At 34.9% G+C, this 22,826-nt stretch overlaps 6 protein-coding genes across 6 annotated transcripts; 4 read left to right on the top strand and 2 right to left on the bottom strand.

Moving 5' to 3' along the window:
* On the bottom strand, nucleotides 36–887 carry LOC104745189. Its single transcript, XM_010466368.2, has one exon. The coding sequence runs from the start codon at nucleotides 801–803 to the stop codon at nucleotides 273–275; it is 531 nt and encodes a 176-aa protein (XP_010464670.1). The 5' UTR covers nucleotides 804–887; the 3' UTR covers nucleotides 36–272.
* On the top strand, nucleotides 6,808–7,942 carry LOC104745188 (40S ribosomal protein S28-1). Its single transcript, XM_019236582.1, has 2 exons — nucleotides 6,808–6,888; nucleotides 7,541–7,942. The coding sequence occupies exon 2, from the start codon at nucleotides 7,542–7,544 to the stop codon at nucleotides 7,734–7,736; it is 195 nt and encodes a 64-aa protein (XP_019092127.1). The 5' UTR covers nucleotides 6,808–6,888; nucleotide 7,541; the 3' UTR covers nucleotides 7,737–7,942.
* Nucleotides 12,364–13,223, top strand: LOC104745187 (germin-like protein subfamily 3 member 2). The gene has a single exon (XM_010466367.1). It carries the CDS (start codon nucleotides 12,386–12,388, stop codon nucleotides 13,067–13,069), a length of 684 nt encoding a protein of 227 aa, XP_010464669.1. The 5' UTR covers nucleotides 12,364–12,385; the 3' UTR covers nucleotides 13,070–13,223.
* On the top strand, nucleotides 13,838–16,947 carry LOC104745184 (transcription initiation factor TFIID subunit 12-like). Its single transcript, XM_010466365.2, has 8 exons — nucleotides 13,838–14,449; nucleotides 14,569–14,730; nucleotides 15,134–15,634; nucleotides 16,006–16,080; nucleotides 16,173–16,251; nucleotides 16,346–16,410; nucleotides 16,513–16,548; nucleotides 16,664–16,947. Exons 1-8 carry the CDS (start codon nucleotides 13,853–13,855, stop codon nucleotides 16,772–16,774), a joined length of 1,626 nt encoding a protein of 541 aa, XP_010464667.1. The 5' UTR covers nucleotides 13,838–13,852; the 3' UTR covers nucleotides 16,775–16,947.
* On the bottom strand, nucleotides 17,018–18,910 carry LOC104745185 (peptidyl-prolyl cis-trans isomerase FKBP16-4, chloroplastic). The gene is made up of 10 exons (XM_010466366.2): nucleotides 18,695–18,910; nucleotides 18,463–18,603; nucleotides 18,298–18,353; nucleotides 18,165–18,220; nucleotides 17,926–17,983; nucleotides 17,755–17,829; nucleotides 17,577–17,666; nucleotides 17,414–17,491; nucleotides 17,299–17,339; nucleotides 17,018–17,215 (listed from the first exon to the last, which is right to left on the bottom strand). The coding sequence occupies exons 1-10, from the start codon at nucleotides 18,762–18,764 to the stop codon at nucleotides 17,188–17,190; spliced, it is 693 nt and encodes a 230-aa protein (XP_010464668.1). The 5' UTR covers nucleotides 18,765–18,910; the 3' UTR covers nucleotides 17,018–17,187.
* Nucleotides 19,304–22,276, top strand: LOC104745183 (threonine dehydratase biosynthetic, chloroplastic). The gene is made up of 9 exons (XM_010466364.2): nucleotides 19,304–19,786; nucleotides 19,947–20,126; nucleotides 20,216–20,485; nucleotides 20,636–20,842; nucleotides 20,922–21,170; nucleotides 21,249–21,319; nucleotides 21,406–21,523; nucleotides 21,633–21,767; nucleotides 21,864–22,276. Exons 1-9 carry the CDS (start codon nucleotides 19,382–19,384, stop codon nucleotides 22,002–22,004), a joined length of 1,776 nt encoding a protein of 591 aa, XP_010464666.1. The 5' UTR covers nucleotides 19,304–19,381; the 3' UTR covers nucleotides 22,005–22,276.

Raw genomic sequence — 22,826 nt, 5'->3', positions numbered from 1 at the left:
CACAAACAAGCACTCACACGGTCAGACCTTTTACCTTTAGGAAAATTCCATCTTAACAAATTCCCATTTTTTTGTTTGGATACAAACTTTGAACTTTCTACAAAAGAGGTTGCATGTATTACACTTGGAAGTTGGAACAGTGTATCTGGGAATTACATGTGTTTCTTTTTTCTCTTGAACAAGCTTTGAGTCTCTGTTATCATTGTATGTATATATATAAGTATATGTCACATATATATATTATATATATGTAGATATGAACATCCTATGGGCTAATTAGTTTCAGGAATGCTATCTAACAAAGGTCTCCATCCTTTATGACACTCATCATCGTCACCATCATCATCACATAGATGTTGCTTAGCAAGAGTCCTATAAACCATATCATGAACTGAGCCTCCTTGAAGCAGCTTCTCAAGCTCTTGCTTACTTACAACCATCTTCACTCTCACAACTCCATTAGTCTTCTCCTTGGTGTTGTCAACACAATTTGTTAATGATCTATCATCTTCTTCTTCTTCCTTATCCACCTCTGGAATTGCAAATCTGACTTTCTTCATCGTCTTCATGTTCTTCTTGGTTGTGGTCGTCTCCTTGGGCAAGAGATAGTAGAGACGACCACAGAGAAGCTTGGCTTGTGGATGAAGATGACAACTGTTGGAGAGAGAGTCAAAGAGGGAGTAGTGAGGAGAGAATTGGGTGAGGATGTGATGAACCTTCATGGGTCCTCTGTATTCAACTACTTTCCCATCGTTTCTCATTATCTTTATCACTTTGTTCTCCATTACTAAACAGTTCCCCATACTTTTTACTTTAGTTTGTGATTTCTTTTGTAGATACAACTAATGCTTAGAGATTATTTTTTCGTCTCTTGAGTTGTTTTGAGACTTCTGTTTGCACATATTTATAGAGCTTACGGTTATGTAAATGCACTTGCATTTCGAGAGTATTCACCAAAAATGCCATTATCTAAGATGGGCCCTAATTGATCTTTATCTCATTTTTAAAAGTGTTTATATATTTCGTGGTGGGGGTGTGGTCGGGTGGGGGTGTGGTCGGGTGGGGGTGTGGTCGGGTGGTGCTCTCCTAATTATATATTTTTTAGAAATTGGATCTGCTAAACAAAAAAAAAACTAATCGATATATTTACATACAAATCTTGGAATAGTAGTTGTGGACCTTGTGGTATAAAAGGTGGTAGATGTGTGATTAGTGAGATCAGAATATATCAACTAAAAGGATTTGAATCAATTAAACGTAGTTTGGCTGAATGTCCCCAACCGATGGTATGGTATCCTCCAAAGTTGCATGTCGTGCATCACCGTTGCATGCATCCAATGTATGTTCATGAGTTATGTAGGTAGTACAACCGTACAAGATACTCAAATTGATTAGATTCAAATTTCATTTATCACCAAACCCTTCAATACTATATTGTTTAATGACTCCCCATGTTCTTGTTGAAAGGTATATATATATATTGTTCTTTTGAAGAATTGAGCTAGTGTGATTTATAAGAGAATATTAAACTAGTTTTGAATGTTCAAGTTGTTACATTAATAATGATTCATTTCATGTCGGTTAAATTAATAAGGATGGTGGTCACATATATAATTTCTCTTCGTTTGTTAAGAAAACAAAAAGATTAAAGATTTAGGAACATTCATTTGCCGCATCGATAGAACTAAACACTAAAGTAGAACACGTTATGTTTCTCAATAAAATTGACTACATCTGTATTGGAAACGATTTAACCATTTCTGCGTGATTGCATTACACCAACCATATGTATACGTTAGCTAGTGAACATCTAACCACACTAGATTCAACTGTTACAACCATTCACAATCAATTGACCAAAAAGAAAAGGATTGTAGCGGAGGCTTGCCTATACTTCATAAGGTGGAGCCACTAGGACTCTAGGAGGACCACAAAAGGAGTCCAAAAGACTTTTGATGAGTGGATGTCACTTCTAAATTCGAACCACAACTTGATTTATATAATCATTCTTACATTGAATATTGAGAAATATTTCCAATTTCTCTTAATCACTAATATGCGCCCGCAAGTCCCACTTTCCTATACTAATCTTCCCATTAATCTAATAAAAACTTCTCACTATACGACATGTTAAACGATTACTTTAATTAGTCTTTATCGATATGCACTGCCAAGAGATTTGCGTTGCAATATCCTCATTTGTTTGCATTTATAAGTTTTTATGAATTTTGTAGTTTTGAATTGTTGCTCGAAGCTGATGATCAATTTCGATTAAGTAGAAATGAATTTTCATAAAATTCAAATTATGCATATGTCTCGGTTCATTTTGGTTTGTCTTATTAGTCTCACGTTCTAGATAGCTCCACTCGATATTGTTTTTTTCGTAACGTCGGATCATCAACATGTTGTTGATTCTAACACCATTTGCTACGAATCTAGCCTATATAATAAGTCAAACCAAGTGCACAAGATCCATGCGTAAAATTTTATCCAAAATTTTCGTTTTCATAACGCGGGTATCCTAATAAATTCCAAAAGAGGAAATAAAGAAATCGATCTCTTGCACTCTTTATTTTTGGCTATTCACCGAATTTGATTTCTTGTGATCCCAAAAGAAGTAAGCATTCGGGTCTGCCTAAAATAAATTTTGACGTCATCTGTTATTTGTGCACAAAGAAATACGTACTGGACCGTTAAGGCATATACATAGCCTAATCTATAACAAGAAAACCGAACACTCTTTACAAACTTAGTTATCTCTTGCTACTTCTTGCCTAGTAGCTTCACCAAAGTTTCTCTATCCATCACTATCTCACATATACACATTGATTGATACATATAATCCTACTTGCCCTCTTGATAACGTAAGCTTCTGCAAAGTTGATATTTTTGGGTAGTGTGGTCCATTTCATCAACTAAGTTTTAAGTGCTTACGATGATAAAGTGGGTTCCATAATAGGTTCCACCAATGAAGCATGTTTCGTATTCTGTATATATTTTTCCTTTGTAAACTAGAAATTTTAGGTATGGATTCATATTAGTCCCAATACATACGAAATACGATATACTTACTTAGTGACGTAACGTATTGAAGAGAGCATAGGTGGGTTTTAGATTATTTTCCTTTTTCTTTTGGTCGGCAGAATTTTTGTCCTTTTTTTTTTTTTACTGAATGTTGGTTTTAACTTTTTCGTTGACCGTTGATTTGGGTACACTCAAAAAATAATTAAAGAGGTTAAGATTAAGAAAAAACATACAATGAATGGGTGGGGAAAGAAGAAAAATTTAGGGTTGTTTTTTTCTTTCTTTGGTAATATAGTGGATGTTGATGAATGATGATCTAAGCCAAAGATAAATTAAAAAATGACTAAATAAAGGATTTGATTTGCCTTTGCTTACAATGTAGGGCACTGATGAGTGCACTCCCCCCATTTAGTGGTGGCGGCAGAATTTTTTTAACATGATAGAGATGGAAATTTAATAAATTTTTGTTGTAAAATATGATGAATGATTATGATATCCTATGCATCCATATCATGCATTTTTATGCATACAAATCTCATCACCAAGTTCCACATCATGATAATTATAATATATCAACTTTGCAGAAGCTTACGTTAATTAGTTCAGTAATAATAAAGTGAATAATACAGTAATTAGTTTAACACTAAATTAGGTGGTATAGTCATCTATACTTATGTTAACGCCAAGTAATTAATAAAGTGATTTAGAAGGAAAAAATTCATCTATACAGTGATAAATAAATGGAATAACATCAATAATGATTTAAAATATAACTTCAATGGTATACGATCAGTAATTTGATATATATCATGATAAAAACGATGATAAAACATACATATTAGTATCAGTAAAATAATAATAAAAAACTAGATTAGGACTCATGCTAGAGCACGGGTTAAAATTCATTTTATTTATATTATAATTTTTATATAAACTAAATTTATGTGATTGTTTTTAAATGTTTTTTGGATAAAACATTATGCAATAAAATCATATGCTAAATATGATGGCTTGAAAAAAAGCACTTATTTTGTAAGTTTTATATTGTTAATGATTCTATATAAGTATTCGTGCTATAACACTGATTAAATTTTATTTTATACAAAATTTTGTATATTTTATATTTTAAAATAAAATTTGTATATGTTGTATTAGGTTATATATGTGAAGTTATTTCAACAATGTATATTCAACATCATGACTTGAATGTCATTATAAACATAATTTTGTAAATGTGCTTTTAAAAAGTGAGTTATTATATTATGAGTAATTTAATATATTGTTATACTTTTTGTTTTAATATACTTGGTTTCTTGAAATTCTTTCATATTATAGTGACATATTATTGACATTGCTATAACAAATCAATTTAGAGTGTTTATAGTTTCTAACTTTTATATCAAGTTTCAATATATAAAAAATATTTCAAAATAAATTATTTATAATTTATTATATTATTTAAAATTATAAAATTCAACAAAAATATAAAATTGAATTTAAATAGTCAAATTTTGACTCGTTACTCAGTAAAAATTTTAATTCAATAGATATTATTTTTAACGAATAATATTACTAAAACTTGAATATTTTATAGATTAAACAATTTATATTTGTTTTTAAAAATTCAGCTTATGCTATATCTGGAAATAAACTATTTTTTAATTATAATAAATAATATGATAATTTATTTGTTTCAAAAAATAGAATCATATATAAAAATGAGAGGTGAAGTATAATGATAATTAACAAATTAATATGTTAAGTTAGATATCAAAAGATTTTATTTGATGAATAATTTAATAAAGGAAATTAATATGGTAAGTTAGATCATATGATTCTTTAGAATATTCTCTTTAAGATTTTCTGTATAACCTATTTGTAACCAATTAATCTATCAATTAATGTATAACATATTTGTAACCAACTTATGAAAATTATATAGTCTACAAAACAATGTTGTGTACTTCCGTTTTATTATAAAGGGGATTACTATGAGTAGTAAAATTGTATCAGGTAACAGATTTTTTACAACATATATATATATATATTTTTTCATGAGAATATTAGATTAGTATATACTTTTAACCGTTATAAAACATAAATGTAGATATTTAAAAACTATATATGGATCTAACTTGCTTGGTCATGAAGTTGGAGACACCAAAAGGTCTACTAGATTTTGTGGGGTTGGTTTTTAAAAATAAATGTGTATCCGTAAGTTGAATATTAAAACAAACGTTATGGCCAAAGTTTGGAATCACCTTCCTAACTGTTAGCAAAATTCAAAAATTAGAGAAATCACTAATACTAGTCACATAGAGAATACTAAATATATTTTTTAAATCTTTTAAAATATTGAAATTTATATTCAAATTTAATCAAATGAACAACAACCAAAATTTTTTTATGATGGATCACATCACCTTAACTACTTCTATGTCCTTCACATCTATCATATATTCATATTTCACTTAATCATAAGCTAGTTATTTACTTTTTTCCATCTCATTAATCTCGTTCCTATATTCATTATGCACATTTTTTGCATATCATTTTCCCCTCACTTCACCATACCCAATTTATTACATTTCATTAAATCCATCATCAAAATGAGTTTTTTTTTGCTTTTCTCCTAGTCCTAATATATTTATATTATCGTATATATATATGTTTGACCAAATACATATATGTATGTATATATCTATATATAATTATAACCAAAATCCTCAGTTTGCTATTGCAAAAAAATTCCATTCCTTTCATGGATATCATGTTATATTATGAGAATTTGGATATTTAATTTGTTTTTTATCTCTTATATCTCTTATTATTTGCCTATCTGGTTTTCAACTAATTTTCACACTTTAAAATATATATTGGATGACGTATATATATATTTTAAATTATATTCAAAATAAAAAAACGTTTGTTACATATGAATGCAAAACTTTTTTTATAGAAAAAAATCAACAAAGATCATTTATCCTTGAGCTTTCCCATTCCAAATCCATATTGGATTTCATCTTTGTATATAGAGTGACATAAGTCTCCATGAAGCCGGTTTTGTGGGTAGACGTAAGTCTCCATGAAGCCTTCTTCTTTAGTCACAAACCCTTTGGTCCGTTATCTCTGGAAGTTTTTTTCTGGATTTTTATTTTACATCATTCTGGGATTTGAAAAAAAAATTGGAACTTTGGTGAAAAAGTGGGTTAAAGATAACATTTTTTTTTATTTTACCCCAACTTTGGAAACGCATGGTGCCAGTTTCATCATAGACAATGCCACATCATTGTTAGGTGTCATTTGAGTCAACATTTGACTAATATATATTAATTTTGACTCTGAAATTGACACAATTTATAATAATTGGATATAAAATTTGGATTTTATTTGAGTATAGGTATAAACTGGCATCATACGTTTGTACAGGTAGAAATTGACACTTTAAAAATTGTACGGGTATTAAATGGCATTTTTCCCTTATACAGTACTTAAAAAAAGTATAAGGCTGTCCAATATTAAAGTCATAATGTTACATTTTCTTGGATGTCAAAAAAAAAAAAAAATTAACTTCCATATTTATATACATTATGAGATTTAGAGGTTTGTAATTTGTATAGTAAGGCAGTAACTCCAATAACCGTCAAATTCTTTGTCGAAACAATAAAAGAACCGGTTCGGTATGTGATTAAAATTGAACTGGTTACGATCTTTAAACCGGGTCAAGGCTTTATAACCTGATTTTGACTTTTGGTACAATATCTATAAAGTTCTCGTCGCGTCTCTCGAAATTAGGGTTCTTTCTATTAGCTTCACTCTTATCGCCGCTAAAGCTCTACCCCGTCCGCAGAGCCTCTCTAACAGGTTCTCTTCATCTCACTCAATACTTTTTTCATCTCGATTCCTGCGTATAGAGATCGTTTTATATATGTTTTTGCTTCTGATTATCTTTTTGTGTAATCGTTTAGAGTCGTTTATGGCTATTTCATGATCTGTATACAGTTTCGTCTCCTGCTTTGTTAGATATCAGTTTAGCTCCTGATTCATTGAGAAACCAAGCTTTTGTGGTTAAGAAATGTTAGGGTTCTTACATTAGGATATGAGGATTTAGAAAAAAATTGAGACTGATTGAGAAAATCTCATTTACTGGGTTTTTCAAAAAGCGTAGAGATGATGATATCTTCAGATTTCTACATCTGGGTTTTGAATTTTATCTCTTAAAGTTTATTGCTTTGATGTTTTAGTCTGATTCTAATGTAACATTATTGCTAGATATAATGAATAGGTTACATTCATGTGATCTCTAGTTCGTTTCAGTTAAATTGTGATTTGTTCTTTTAGCTTTGTAATCTTAAGTGTTGCAAGTTCCTAAGTGTTCTTAGTTTCTGCATTTTGCAACTGAGACCAGATTGAGTAGTGCTTTCTCTGCTGTTTTTGTATATGTTGTACTCCTGATCTTTAGTGATTTCACCTTTTGTAAAACTTGTTTCTGAATGTTTTTGGGTTGTTGAATCAGGATGGATTCTCAGATCAAGCACGCTGTTGTTGTGAAGGTGATGGGAAGGACTGGATCAAGGGGTCAAGTGACTCAGGTTAGAGTGAAGTTCACTGACTCAGACCGTTACATCATGAGGAACGTCAAAGGACCAGTCAGAGAGGGAGATATTCTCACCCTGCTCGAGTCCGAGAGAGAAGCTAGAAGACTCCGTTGATTGTTTTTGCTCTTGCCAAATGTTTTTTTTTTGTTGCTTTAAAGAAGAAACAAAAGAAGTTATTGTTTTGGTAGTTGATGAATTCTATGTTTTTGTTTTCTCTATGTAAACTTTAAATCATCAAAGACTGATGCATTCTACTCTGTTTCAGTTAGATATTTTGATTTGAGTAATGAAGAAGTAAAACATTGGATGGCTCAAGTTAATCTTTGGTGTATGAAGAGTTTTGATGTTATTGATGATTTGTAAAACTAGTACGAACATATCGAGCCAAATCAGATAGTCTGAACATCATTATTTAAGATTGAAATGGTCAACTCTGTAAATCAATGAGTGAACGTGTTAGTTCGGTCAACAGTCTGAACTGAACATTAGTTCACTTGAGATTGTATTTGGCCATTGATTGATTTCTCTTCCTAAACATTTAGGAACGAAGAAACAATGGGTGTATGTGTCTCTCTCCCTCTAATCAAACCTTAAATGGAGTAATATTTTTACAAAAATCAAAATACATAACAAAAAGCCATAGGCGACATATTCATCGTTTTGAGTGTCGTCATGACTCGTGATTGCAATGTAACGGCTAAACCACTCCCGTAACCGTCGGCCGATTGATTTAATAAACCAAAAACACATCAATTAACCGGTGTATTGTGTGGAGATCAAACCATCTTCGAACATGGTTGTTCAACCGTAACCAATAAATGTACCGGAAATTTGAATCGGCTTCAACCACACAAGTACACAACAATATAGGCATCTACAGTACGTATTTGGGAGCTAACTGAAACATCTGAGAGAGAGCGTTACTTTACTTGTAACATTTGTAGCTGTCGTATATGAAACTGGGTCAACAGTCCAATGTGAACATTAACTCAGTCAATTAATAAGTCCAATTGAGCTGTTAATTCACGAGAATCACGACTGTAGTAAGTGCAGTTTAAGAGCTACATAAAAAGACAAGACAAGGAAGATATAGTTTCAACGTTCAACAAAAAAAAAACCTCATCTCCTCAAATTTCACATCCACACAACTTTTATCATTTTTAAAAGTTATAGTGTTGCATGCAAAAGTTTTAAGAATATAAGTTACATTTACACACCTTTTTCTTTTGTTTTTGTTAAGAATAGAGTCACAAATCCACCTTTAGTTTTGGACCTCCTTACTTTCCTACAATATTTTATGAATAATTTTATGTTATTTGATCTGTATATATACAAATACACGTACATATATATGTAAAGAAAAAGGTTAATTTTACAATTTTATACTATTGTATTAAAGTTATTGATTAATTGATTGCTGAAATTTATTTTTGTATCAAACTGAATGTTTAATTATATAAATTAACTAGAACGTCTAAATTTTTTTAAAATTTTTGTAACGCATATATATGATTAGAAGTTGAGTCAACAGTCAAAAAGAACATTATAAACTCAAGCAATATAGTCAAATCTAGACACTAGTTCATAAAATACTTACTGTAGTAAGTGCCATCAGGAGCTATAAAAGGAAAAATATATATATCTATACTAGTATTTTTGCATCACTTTTTGTTCAAAAATATGTTTATGAAAACATTTATCATTAAATGTCATTTAATGATTATATTCATATCCAAACAAGTTTAGTTAGTTCTCTCTACTATCCTTATAATCAAACAGAATTAAAATATTTTAAATATCCATATATATAATATTCTATAATTATACAGATATTTAGAAGATTTATTCCATATTAAAAAAATTATTCTCCTAAAAGCAAGTTTTGGAATGTTCTCTACTTTATTATATAAGATGTTTATTATTTGAATATCCATTTATAAGAGGATTTCATTATTTTTAAAACTAAAGAATCTGTAAGGATATAGACTAAATAGTTAGAAAGAGAATGTAATCATATATCTTTGATTTGTATCAAATATTTGTCAAAACAAAAGATTAAGTTTTTAGTGCATTTAAATGATGCACTATTTTTTACTACACATGTACAATACACAAAAATTATTGAAACTTTTGGAAAATAGATAGTTGATAAAAAAAACAAAATCAAAGAATAATATGAGCAAATGATAAGCAAAACATAAGCATAAATTAAAGAATAAACAAAAGGAATAGAGCCAGAGTTTCTTCTACACCATCAGAATCCATGTTGATCTTCTCGTTTTGCATCATCATCCTTACTTTATCTTAGGGGAAATGACCAAAGCCCATCTGCATCTTTGTGTGTCGTCCGAAGCTGTATGAGGCAACGAAAAAATAATTCTTTTTTTTTTTGTTTAAAGACTTGAAAAAAAAAAATTGTTATTGACTGCAGTTGCTTTAACTGGGCTTTCTTTTGGGCTTATGTATGGCTTATGAAATAAATAAAGAAACAATTGAGAGAAAGAAAAAAAAATGACTGCAGTTGCTATGAGATTAGTTGTTTTGATCTTATTTGTAGGTGTATGAATCCATGCTGAGGTTTTATTATAATTGTATAACCATAACTAATTTTACGATATTTTTTTATACAAAAGGAGAGTGAGTGTATATTTTGTGGCAAAAATATTAAAATGGGGGGAGTGGCTTGCCTTTCTAAATCATTAACATTTAGATTATGATTATTATCTAATCAAACTATTACTTCTGTTATTCTGTTGGCAATGAGAGATTAGAGACACATATAAATAGATAAAGATATATATATATATAGTTAAAATGTTCAATTTATAAACTGAAAATAAATGGAAAAAATATTGTTGCTTATAATTTGCTTATATTATTCTTAGATTATGCTTATATTATTCTTAGATTATGCATATATATTTCTTTATTTTGGCTCATAGAGTTGTTAAGTCACTCCGAAGACCCTCAAACCTTCTTTCTTATTGAAAATACAAACTGATTACAGCTGAAGCTTAAGAAGAACCCTCACGTCTTCTCCTCGATCATACTCACCACATGCGACATTGTTATACTGTATATAGATCTTACAAGGTTCGGAGAGTTTTGATGCGGGTTAAGACGTGTGGAAATGGACCACTCAATTGGTTTCCAAAAACGGATCTGCATATGTCCATTGAACCAACAAAAGCATCAGTGATATTACAAAAAATGACAAAAGAAAAAGCCCAAATATACAAATTATCTTACAAAACTTCTAGACGCATTGAAGCCCATTCATCTGGTATGGAACCAGTCAGCCGATTGAGGTTTAGGTACCTGCACCACCAATACATTACTAATTATATTTTACTGTTCAAATTAATAAGTCATCAGCACATGATGTGATTACTACGAGTGAGAGGATAAATTCAAAGGTATGAAAGACACTGAGACAGAGGGCTAATTATAGTGGAAGAGAAAGAAAAGCCAAGGATTTCAGTAGAGCTGTCATAATTTACATCTCCATTCTGGTTCTAACTATCAGATTCTTAGAGAAATCATTAGGGATCAAAGTTCATACATATTTGATAAACTGAACAAGGAAAGATAAAGGATAGTTCTCCTAAGTCATTTTAACTACCACAACAAAACAAAAATCTAGCTAGCATTACGATGTACGTATTTACAGAGTAACTACTCTTTAGTTTAGATGCGTAATTAATTTGAAGATAAGCAAATGAGACCCTTAATTGAATGAAAGAGTAAATATTTTTGATTTGGAATAACATGGAGTTGGACGTACGGTGTACCCTAGTTAAGAAGGTTAAGCTATCAAAAACAGTTGAACCGTCAAGAGGATTTGGACTCTGTTTCAATAATTCATATTTTAGAAAATACTATTTGTGGATATACGAAACATAATGATGATGGGAGCTATTGTTCATCATCACCTGATTTATTTATTTTACTTCCTTCACAAGCATAAGAAAAGCAAATTTCATCGCATGCCTTTCTCGCCATCATTGTGATCATGTAATTAACTCAATTTAAAGATATTTGGTTAAAAAAGATGTGTGATCAACTTAATCCGATAGAGATGACAAATCTATATATACATTTGAGGTTGTTTATTCTCTTCTTAAACCTTTTCAACACCGAAAAAATGTGTGTCTCTCTAATTATTCATGCCTTGGATAGTAATCTTTTTATAATATATCAATATATAACAAAAAAAAGCTTAGGCAGACAAATTCATCATTTTGAATATCATGGCATGCGCACAAAGCACGCCTTATTCGTGCCTCTGTTTCACCCCAAGTGATAGATTTTGGACCACACCAAGACTCTTTTGTCCATTTGGTTAAGCCTTAACCAAAATCACATTATAAACCGGGGATGACACCAGGATCAAAACCATGGACTCCAGCTATATTTCAACTTTTATTCGCAATTCTATTGTTTTGAGATTAATTTGTATCTTTGATTTGCATAGACGAATGGTAAATTCTATTAGAGATCTGTCAATCAAAGCCAAAAAAGGGTTTATCAGTCAATGTACCGGCCTAACCACTCCCATAACCAAAATCACATATCCAAACTTGGTTGTTTTACATTTGGTACAATTTCACAGAAGTATGGCAATCTGGTTTTGATTAATCAACAGTACCAAACAATGTACCGGAAATTCAACCACTTTAACCATAGTATTTAATTTTATCCCATCCAAACAAATGCCTATTTAAACCGGACATAACACAACTCTTCTCCACACCTCAAGTACAATGGAAGCAAACACTCTGTTCTTTCTAAAAGCTCTTCTTCTTCTCTGTTTTAATGTATGCTTCACATTAGCTTCAGACCCTGATCCGATCCAAGACTTCTGTATACCGAAACCTATGACATCTCCTCATCATGACCATCACTTCTCTACCAACCTCCCTTGCAAAAACTCCTCCGAAGTAACCACCGAAGATTTTGTCTTTTCCGGTCTTAAAACCGCTGGGAACTTCACCGAGACGGGGTTCGCCACCGTCCCTGTAAGCCCGGCAAACTTCCCGGGCCTTAACACATTAGGCCTGTCGTTTGTCAGGGCTGATCTCAAACCCGGATCCATAAACCCGCCACATTACCATCCACGGGCCACAGAAGTAGCTCACTTGGTTAAAGGACGGGTTTACTCCGGTTTTGTGGACTCGAACAATAAGGTTTACGCCAAAGTGATGGAAGAAGGAGAAATGATGGTTTACCCAAAAGGGCTTGTACATTTTCAGATGAACGTCGGAGATGTTACGGCCACGATTCTCGCTGGACTAAATAGCCAAAGCCCTGGGATTCAGAAGATACCGTCGGTGGTTTTTGGGTCAGGGATCAATGAGGAGTTGCTTATGAAAGCTTTTGGTTTGAGTCTTAAGCAGATTGGTACGTTGAAGAAAAGATTTGATCCTCTCATGTCTAATGAACATTGATGTTTTCTCTTAAGGAGATTATTATATGGAACTTTTAAGTTATTTATCTTTGTGTGATCGTTCTTGATCATATTGTTATTTATATTTTTGACCCCAAATATGGTCTTCTTTAATTATTTCCATATATATATATTGAGAAAACAAATTTAGACTATGCATGTCGATAGTTTCTTTTACATGAAATTATTGTCGCTTAAACCTACATAAAATTTGGTAACATCACTTACCAGCTTTGAAATTTTGACAATATTTTCTCCAATCCACAAAATATATCAAAGTCAATATAACGGTTCCTGTTTTTGTAAGGCTCTTAAAGGCTACAACCTTCTCTAATATATTGTGAATTTGTGATGCTAATTTGATTACTATAATTTTTAAACATATGTGAGAAACACCCTTTTTGACTTGATCCGTAAGGACCGTAACCTCAGCGTGCCAGTTTCATAGAGGTGTAGACCTTAACTAAGTTCCCACTGAATCTAGAAATCTTGGCCTTTTCAGGCTGCAAACCTTAAGAACTTGCAAGCGTATTGAACATCTTCAATAGAAACTAGCTCTGAGCATACTGAAACGCTGCGTTCCACTCATCGTTGGGAACCTCTCTTTCTGCTAGAGTGTTTCTCTTATAAACAGAGAAGGAATTATTAAAGCCGGTACTTATCTATATCGATTATCGAGCTTTGCGGCATCGGTTAGTTGTTAATACCGTACCGGGAATTCCGGTTCAATTATATTTTCTATAAACTCAACATCAGATTCCCTCCACATTCACAAACCTTTCTAATGGATCAGTCACGGCAAAGCACGACGGCGTCTCAGCCACCGGAAACACCGCCCCAGCCATCGGATTCGGCTTCGAAACCATCGACTCTAACACAGATTCAACAACCTCCTTCCACGAATCCGACCTCCTCAATTTCATCAATTCCTTCTTCCCCAACTCCACCACCACCGTCGCTCAATCCAAACCCTAACCCTCCTCAATACACGCGTCCGGTGACATCTCCAGCGACGCAACAGCAACAACACATCCCCCAGCCTCTGGGACGACCTCCTCCGCCGGCGTACTCGAGACCATGGCAACAACACTCCTCTTACACTCACTTCTCATCCGCTTCGTCGCCATTGTTATCTTCCTCATCAGCTCCGGCGTCTTCTTCTTCTTCTTCTTCTTCTTCGTCTTTACCTATTACTGGGCAACAAAGAGGTGGCATGGCGATTGGCGTTCCAGCTTCCCCAATTCCGAGTCCTTCTCCTTCTCCTTCACCTTCCCAGCATTCGCCTTCTGCTTTTCCCGGCTCTTTTGGGCAGCAATACGGCGGATTAGGTCGTGGAACTGTCGGAATGTCAGAAGCTACGTCCAATACAAGTGTCCCGCAGGTGAAATCTTTCACTATATTTCAGAGAATTGTGTTTGTTATAGCTTAAGTAGAATTCAGAAGATACAAGAAAAATACTAACTTTAGTGTGTGTGTGTGTGTGTGTGTGTGTGTGTTCAGGTTAGGATGATGCAAGGAACTCAGGGAATTGGGATGATGGGGACACTTGGCTCAGGTTCACAAATGAGACCGAGTGGGATGGCTCAGCAGCACCAACAGAGACCAACTCCGTCGTCTCTAAGGCCAGCTTCCTCTCCAAGCACCCAGTCTCCTGTTACCCAAGTATGTATTTTTGACGCTTCTTGCCATTGCGCTTTGTGACTCATTGCTAACAGCAAAATTTGCCTTATATGAGGTGGGAATGATTGTTCACGTCATTAGCTTAAAACTTTGAAGTATTAACAATCTATTTTGACCACTTACTTTAGTGTTCTGATGGCTGGATAGAGCTTTAGGTGAATGTTACTTGGTCATAGAGATACATCAGAGCTTAATATATGTAGTAACGTTGAGCTACCTAACCTTGCATTTCCTTGTTTTGTAAGTTCAATTGGTTCATTGACCAACATCAATCTTTCGTTGCTATTTTGTAACTCTTTCCTCATTATTGGTTTGAGTTCGTTTGACAAAACTCTTCATGAACTTTGTAAGCACAGTTTAATTCCTTATATTTTGCTTTTGGCAGAACTTTCAAGGACATAGCCTTATGAGACCTTCACCTATTGGTTCTCCTAGTGTTCAATCTACTGGTGCAGCACAGCAAAGCTTGCAAGCCATTAATCAACCGTGGTTATCATCTTCTCCCCAAGGGAAGCCACCGTTGCCACCCCCTACGTATAGACCACAAGTAAATTCTCCCTCCATGCAACAAAGGCCTCATGTTCCTCAACAACAACATCTTTCCACGTCAGCGGCAACTTCGCAGCCTCAGCAACAACAATCTCAACAACAACATCAGCCTCAAGAGCAACTTCAACAGTTAAGATCTCCGCAGCAGCCTTTACCTCACCCACATCAACCAACCCGGGTCCAAGTGTCTGTAAATCAGAAAGTTACTTCTCCGGTATTGCCAAGCCAGCCTCCTGTGGCTCAACCAGGAAACCAAGCTAAAATAGTTTCTGCAGAGATTGAGGCGTCTGATGATCGTATCCTGGGGAAACGAAGTATCCATGAGCTACTTCAGCAGGTATCCACTTACCTATCTTTATTTTCTCAACTTTAGGTAATCCATTTTGCATGTTGACTATGGAATAGATTAGTATATGCACTCTCACGCTTTATTCTCACTTAGTGTATGATTGATAACTTCCACTTGGATATATCTCTTACGAAGAAAGGAGAATGTATTTGATAAGAATAAAATAGAGGAGGTCGTGATTGATTTGCCAATTACCTCGTATTGAAAACCAAAATTTTGCCATGGTGACTTTGAACAGATTTAGTGATAACATATATCTATAGTTATAGGAGTTACTTTATGGTGTTTGCACTCAAGCTCTCTGCATGATATCAGTTGATTTCTTTCTCTGAATTCAAAAATGCATTGCCTATCCACAGATTGATCCGTCAGAGAAATTGGATCCTGAGGTTGAAGACATCCTTGCTGATATTGCCGAAGATTTTCTAGAGTCAGTAAGTAGCTCACACCACATTGTTTCCAACATTTTTGTCCTCTGATGAGTTTTCCTTTCTAAGTCCTGCTCGTCGTGTTTCTTTTTATCCAGATCACAACTTTTAGTTGTTCTTTAGCCAAGCATAGAAAGTCAGATACTCTAGAGGCTAAGGACATCCTGCTCCATGTTGGTTCGTTCTTTTAATATTGTCTTCTCATTTCTTTCATTTCCTTTCCAGTCACGATGATTAATTTCTTGTTGGTACCTTTTCTCCTTAAATGTAGAAAGAAACTGGAATATCAGGCCTCCTGGTTTTAGCAGTGATGAGTTCAAGACATTTCGAAAGCCAGTAAGAATTGGCGTTTTTTTTCTTTTTCTTTTCTGTCAGTTCATCCAATTTTCAAGATAGTTCCTAACTTCTCTGGTTGTGTCCTTGGATAATGTTTTGCAGCTGACAACAGATATTCACAAAGAGCGACTTGCCGCTGTAAGTTTTAAGTATAAGCACAATTTGTTTTAGATACCTCAGCAGTCAGTTTTAGATTAAAGTAATGACTAGAAGAGAAACTCATATATTGAAGATTTTGTTGTTGGTTTTGAAGATAAAGAAGTCTGTCACAGTAACGGAAGCAGCAAACGCCAGGAATGCGTTCGGGAGAGGCGGTCAGGCAAAGACACCTGCTAATCCCTTGGCTTCAACTTTCAATCAGTGATGTATTAGGTTAACACTCGAATCGTGCTTGGTAGGAAATTTTCATTAAAAACTACGAATGTTGTAACACCCATTTTGTACCGTATCTAGATGTCACAGTCCAAGATACAAGCATGGAGGCCAGTCTGGATCTTAATTTTAACCCTTTGTAAACTATCTTACCACCTTTTGGGATTTGAATTGGTTCAATATTTTGCAAAGCACAAAATTGTCTGAATTGAGAGATGAGACACATTCATTGTGGTTAGGAAACGGAGACTAGCCGGTATTATCCATTAATGATTAAACAGATTCTTCCCATACAGTTGTATCTTCCAAAGCTTTTATCAATTTTACAGTTTTACTGATGTGTGGACATTTGCTGGAGTCTACACAAAAACTCTTGGGTTACAATTTTTTACTTCATTATCCCTTTTAGCCTTCAACGATCTTCACTGGCGTCCTGCAATAAAACCAAAAAGAAAGCTTTCAGGGCACGTTCTTATGATCGAATTTACCGGGTTTTAGTTGATTGATATCACATACCCGAAAGGACTCTGCTTGATTGATAACAGCTCAATGTCAAGCTGAAAAAGAGAAGTAACATAAATGAACACCACTTCAGGAGCCAACAAAAATCTTATCAATTCAACTTGGTTACCTCTATCGTTGCATTTGGAGGAATCTCTTGCACTCCTTTCTTCCCGTAAGCCAGCTCAGGAGGAACAATCACCAATCTCTGTATATAAATTTCAAGAGGGTCATCAGAACAAGACTCTGAGTGACCTGCTTTTGTGAAAGATTTGGTTTCAAGAACTACTAACCTGACCACCTACACGCATCCCTTCAACACCAAGATCAAGTCCTTTCAGAACATTGCCTCTCTCTGATTGTCCAACATCAAACCCGTAAGGCTGCAAAAACTCTCTTTGTTATCGGTAAACCTTGCATATTCAAAATACAGTAATGGATTCTGTGAGATAGATAGCCATATATACTGACCGTTCCACCTCCAACACCAAGTCCTTGCCGACTTGTCATGAACGTTATCCCTTTCCATTTTGCAACATAGTGAACCTGCAACACAACATTTGGGTTAAGCATCAACGTTTTGTTAAAACTGTTGCATTTACATTGTCCAAAGTTAACCAGGAAACGTATTCACAACCGTACTGCGACCCGAGATCCTTTCACTGCCTCTGCTCCATTGCCAACTTTTATATCATAGTACCTGCAATAAAGTTAACAGAACCCAAACTTGTAAATTATTTCGATAAAGACTTGATTTTTCAATCCTTTTTCCGGTATGATGATGCATTTGATTAAGAACTAAAGGCGAGAAGGCTGTTTTCAACCTAACTAATGCATCATGATATGAGATTATTATGTAGGAAAATGAGAAATGTACGGACTTGAGACCATTGGGAAGAGTCGTGAAGTCGCTTTCCGGTAACTTGGAAGCACGTAGCTGCAGAGAATTGTATGTAAGAGATTGATTTCGAGTCAAGTACGCAATGTATAGTAAAGGTATCTATTATTGCTTACAGCTCTTCTGCTGGTGCTTACGGCCTCGGCTGAATCAGTCAACAACATCCCAGAACCTATGTAATTTGTGATTCAGACAAAACAACTTCTTAAGGATTCATTCACTGATTCAAAGCTATAGCTTATGTGGTCATGAGCCGAGAACTAAAAGAAAAAGCATCTAACCGGAAGCGAGGAGACATCCAAGTAAAACCCTTCTCCCTTCATAGCTCACCAGCGCCGGAGAATCAACCGTCTCTGATCTGATGATCTTTTCGCCGCCGGGAGAAGGCAACGAGCACCGGTAAGGTTTGGATTGCCTTTTTCCTGCAAATTACAAAACACTGTTTTGCTTACTTGGTTCAAAAACATACACGTAATTGAGAGAGTGAGAGATAGAGATAACATATGTGTGTACTTGATGTAAAAGGAACAGAGGAAGATAAAGAGTGATGGAGAGGGTGAACTAGTTTCATCGTTAAGATCATTGTTGTTTCAACGTTTTTGTGTAAGTTCACTGATTCTTGTGTCTAAAACAAAAGAAACTGACTGATTCTTGCGATGTGCCCTTAATTGTGTGTGCGTGTGACAGTGTGAGAGAGGAAAGGGATAAAATTGGAATTCTCATCCACAAGTTCTAGATTTTAGATTCTCTCAAGTCACAGACCATTTGTTTACAACCAAACTTTATAAATATAAATAAATGAAAATCTCTTTTTTTTTTTTCTTTTTTTTTGGTTAAAAATTTGATTTTTTAAAACCTATAATTCCTACAATGTATATTTAATCAGTTTTGAACAATTGTTTTTGTCTTTTCAATATTATTATAAATTTATGATGATCCACCAATTGCGTCCGCAGTAGATATTAAATATGCAAATACATTTGGATGATAGTGATTTTTTTGGGTTCGTTGTAACTAATGTATCCGGTTAAATCCATATAACGACGAAAAAGTCAAGGCTTAAATGTTTGGTGAGAACCGGTTAAAAGGTTTTAAAAACCAAACCGGTCACGGGTAGTTTTGTTGTTGTTCTTACAAGAGCCGCCACTTAGCTCGCTCTCTCTGTATCTCTTTCTCTCTTTCAATAAACCCAGAGCCGCCATGGATTCCGTCCGGCTTCCAACGGCTCCATCCTCTCTCCGTAGCCACATTCCCCTGCCTTCAAAACCAGTGATCGGAGTCACTCACTTCTCTCGATCTCGTATCCCAGTCGCTGTTTTGTCCCGAGACGACACATCTATGGCTCCACCGCCTCCAATGTCTCCTCTGCCACGTCTCAAGGTCTCTCCGAACTCGTTGCAGTACCCTGCCGGTTACCTCGGTGCTGTACCAGAACGTACGAACGATCCTCAAGACGGAAACATCGCTGAAGCTATGGAGTATTTGACGAATATACTGTCTACTAAGGTTTACGACGTCGCCATTGAGTCACCACTCCAACTTGCTAAGAAGCTTTCTAAGAGATTAGGTGTTAAAATGCTTCTTAAAAGAGAAGACTTGCAACCTGTAAGTTAATTAAAGCTTCTCCCTTTTTAAAAAATGATACATTTTTAAAGGTTGTAGATTTATACATTATGGTTGATTTGGCTGAATCATGTATGGAAATAGAGGTTACATTTGAGATTTATGTTCTTGGGACTGAGTGGTATCTGTATATGTGTTTTAGGTTTTCTCGTTTAAGCTTCGTGGAGCTTACAATATGATGGTGAAACTACCAGCAGATCAGTTGGCAAAAGGAGTTATCTGCTCCTCAGCTGGAAACCATGCTCAAGGAGTTGCGTTATCTGCTAGGAAACTTGGCTGCTCTGCTGTGATTTATATGCCTGAAACAACCCCAGAGATCAAGGTAATTTTCATTTTTTAAGGCTTTCTCTATATGTGTGTTGGATTATCTAGGAAGTTTAGTATCTGATGGTCTTGTGGGATTGAACACAGTGGAAATCTGTTGAGGAGTTGGGAGCAACGGTTGTTCGTAAGGGTGATACGTATGATGATGCACAAGCACATGCTAAGGAACGAGCTTTAGCAGAGGGTTTAACGTTTATACCTCCTTTTGATCACCCTGATGTTATTGCTGGACAAGGGACTATTGGGATGGAGATCACTCGTCAAGCTAAGGGTCCATTGCATGCTATATTTGTGCCAGTTGGTGGTGGTGGTTTAATAGCTGGTATTGCTGCTTATGTCAAGAGGGTTGCTCCCGAGGTACTCTTTCTACAGTGTCACCATGGTTCTGTTCTTGTTACTAACAGCTAGCTGAGACAAAATCTGACGGTTTCATTGAGAAATTGAGTTCCTTTTGTTGTCTAGATTTGTAGCTTCTGTTTCTTATTATGACTTCTGTGGGTTGTGCAGGTGAAGATCATTGGTGTAGAACCAGCTGATGCAAATGCAATGGCGTTGTCGCTGCATCACGGTGAGAGGGTGATATTGGACAAGGTTGGGGGTTTTGCAGATGGTGTTGCAGTTAAAGAAGTTGGTGAAGAGACTTTTCGTATAAGCAGAAATCTAATGGATGGTGTTGTTCTTGTCACTCGTGATGCTATTTGTGCATCAATAAAGGTACGGTACTATCCTTGATTCGTTATCTCTTATGTTATGGTGTTTCGCAATGTAGATAATTTGATACTTGTTTCTACAGGATATGTTTGAGGAGAAACGGAACATATTGGAACCAGCAGGGGCTCTCGCGCTCGCTGGAGCTGAGGCATACTGTAAATATTATGGCCTAAAGGACGTGAATGTCGTAGCCATAACCAGTGGTGCAAACATGAACTTTGACAAGCTAAGGATTGTGACAGAACTCGCAAATGTCGGAAGGCAACAGGAGGCTGTTCTTGCTACTCTCCTACCGGAAAAACCTGGAAGCTTTAAGCAATTCTGTGAACTGGTGTGTGTTTGGTATTATAGCATATAGAAGTTAATCCCATTACAGAGGGCATCTAATACAAAACATTGATGGGTGCAGGTTGGACCAGTGAACATAACCGAGTTCAAATATAGATGTAGCACAGAAAAGGAGGCTGTTGTATTATACAGGTAAGTCCCTTGGTGGAATTAACTTTTCTTTCCGAGTAGTTTATTTATCCTCAAATCCGCACAATTTGTGTGTACTGTTTGTCTAGTGTTGGAGTTCACACAGCCGATGAGCTCAAAGCACTACAGAATAGAATGGAATGCTCTCAACTTAAAACAGTCAATCTCACAACCAGTGACTTAGTGAAAGATCACCTGCGTTACTTGGTGCGTCCTTGATCGATTTCTCTGTGTGCTTAATTCTCCTTTATGATTACCACATTTCCGATTCATTTCCATTGGTTGATATGTGGAATCACACTTTATACATATCAAGATGGGTGGAAGATCAAGTGTTGAAGACGAGGTTCTATGCCGGTTCACCTTTCCCGAGAGACCTGGTGCTCTAATGAACTTCTTGGACTCTTTGAGTCCACGGTGGAACATCAGCCTTTTCCATTACCGTGGACAGGTTTGTTTCACAATTCACCATTTCCTCATAAAGATGTTTTAATGGAACTTTGAGTCTGGTGCTTACTATACAATCTTTCCTTGTTTTTAAAAAAAGGGTGAGACGGGCGCGAATGTGCTGGTGGGGATCCAAGTGCCCGAGCAAGAAATGGAGGAATTTAAAGACCGAGCGAACACTCTTGGATATGAGTACTTGTTGGTAAGTGATGACGACTATTTTCAGCTTCTGATGCACTGAGTTAGAAGCTGTGATGGATAACCTAAGAAGAAGAAGAAGCCAACAGAGTCTTCCTCCTGATTAGGTTGTTCTTGAGCTACTTTTGTCTGTTTTCACTCGTGTCTGTCTGTTTAGTCCGGGCCTCTGTCACCGTAGTAGTTGAGTGAGTAACGTTTATATTATTTGCTACGACCTCTCATCCCTATGTATAACTCTGTAGACCTTAACTGGTATACCTTTCGGTTTCACCAAGTAATTTGTGGCTAGCCTCCCAATAAAATAAATTAGTAGTTTTCTAGTGTTTTGAATATGTTATGCAGAGTTTGAAAAGACAACTACACTACTTTCTTCTGGTAGAGAATAAGATAAAAGAGAAAGTATGAGGTGTTAAAAGCAGAGGAGTGTAAAACGTAACTTTGCATCAAAAAGAAAGTTGTAGAAGTTTTTCAGTGAGGCAACAACGATTAGTAAAGTGTTTGTCTCTATCCAACTTTTTAGGCTCGGTTTACAGCCTAATCTTGTTCTGTTGAGTTTAAAGACTGGCAAAAAGTCACAATTGTTATTACACGGTTAACCAGATACTCTTTTTTTTTTTGGTTAATGTTTTTCTTTCTTTCTTTCTAAAACTTTAACTTCGTATATAAGTTAACTATTTTTATTCAAACCTTTTTAATAATGATTGATAAATGTATTTTTTTTATATTCAGATTTGTACTATGATTTAAATAAAAAGTTGTGAATATTTTTAAGACTGAACTCTATATGATTATTATTGTTGGTGTTATAATAGTGTGTGATAAACATATGTTGATTTGCACACATAAAAAAAACATATAAATTTAG

The sequence above is a fragment of the Camelina sativa genome, chromosome 15, assembly GCF_000633955.1.
Source record: "Camelina sativa cultivar DH55 chromosome 15, Cs, whole genome shotgun sequence".
NCBI lineage: Eukaryota > Viridiplantae > Streptophyta > Magnoliopsida > Brassicales > Brassicaceae > Camelina > Camelina sativa.
This window is presented reverse-complemented; position numbering and strand designations above follow the sequence as displayed.

Excerpts from the sequence above, each read along its gene's own strand:
- LOC104745189 (XM_010466368.2), bottom strand. The coding sequence starts at position 803 with ATGGGGAACTGTTTAGTAATGGAGAACAAAGTGATAAAGATAATGAGA.
- LOC104745188 (XM_019236582.1), top strand. The coding sequence starts at position 7,542 with ATGGATTCTCAGATCAAGCACGCTGTTGTTGTGAAGGTGATGGGAAGG.
- LOC104745187 (XM_010466367.1), top strand. The coding sequence starts at position 12,386 with ATGGAAGCAAACACTCTGTTCTTTCTAAAAGCTCTTCTTCTTCTCTGT.
- LOC104745184 (XM_010466365.2), top strand. The coding sequence starts at position 13,853 with ATGGATCAGTCACGGCAAAGCACGACGGCGTCTCAGCCACCGGAAACA. Across the intron at positions 16,252-16,345 it reads GGACATCCTGCTCCATGTTG|AAAGAAACTGGAATATCAGG; the intron begins GTTCGTTCTTTT and ends CCTTAAATGTAG. Across the intron at positions 16,411-16,512 it reads TCAAGACATTTCGAAAGCCA|CTGACAACAGATATTCACAA; the intron begins GTAAGAATTGGC and ends AATGTTTTGCAG.
- LOC104745185 (XM_010466366.2), bottom strand. The coding sequence starts at position 18,764 with ATGATCTTAACGATGAAACTAGTTCACCCTCTCCATCACTCTTTATCT. Across the intron at positions 17,830-17,925 it reads TGAAAGGATCTCGGGTCGCA|GTTCACTATGTTGCAAAATG; the intron begins GTACGGTTGTGA and ends GTTGTGTTGCAG. Across the intron at positions 17,492-17,576 it reads GGATGCGTGTAGGTGGTCAG|AGATTGGTGATTGTTCCTCC; the intron begins GTTAGTAGTTCT and ends ATTTATATACAG.
- LOC104745183 (XM_010466364.2), top strand. The coding sequence starts at position 19,382 with ATGGATTCCGTCCGGCTTCCAACGGCTCCATCCTCTCTCCGTAGCCAC. Across the intron at positions 19,787-19,946 it reads AAAGAGAAGACTTGCAACCT|GTTTTCTCGTTTAAGCTTCG; the intron begins GTAAGTTAATTA and ends TATGTGTTTTAG. Across the intron at positions 20,127-20,215 it reads AAACAACCCCAGAGATCAAG|TGGAAATCTGTTGAGGAGTT; the intron begins GTAATTTTCATT and ends GATTGAACACAG.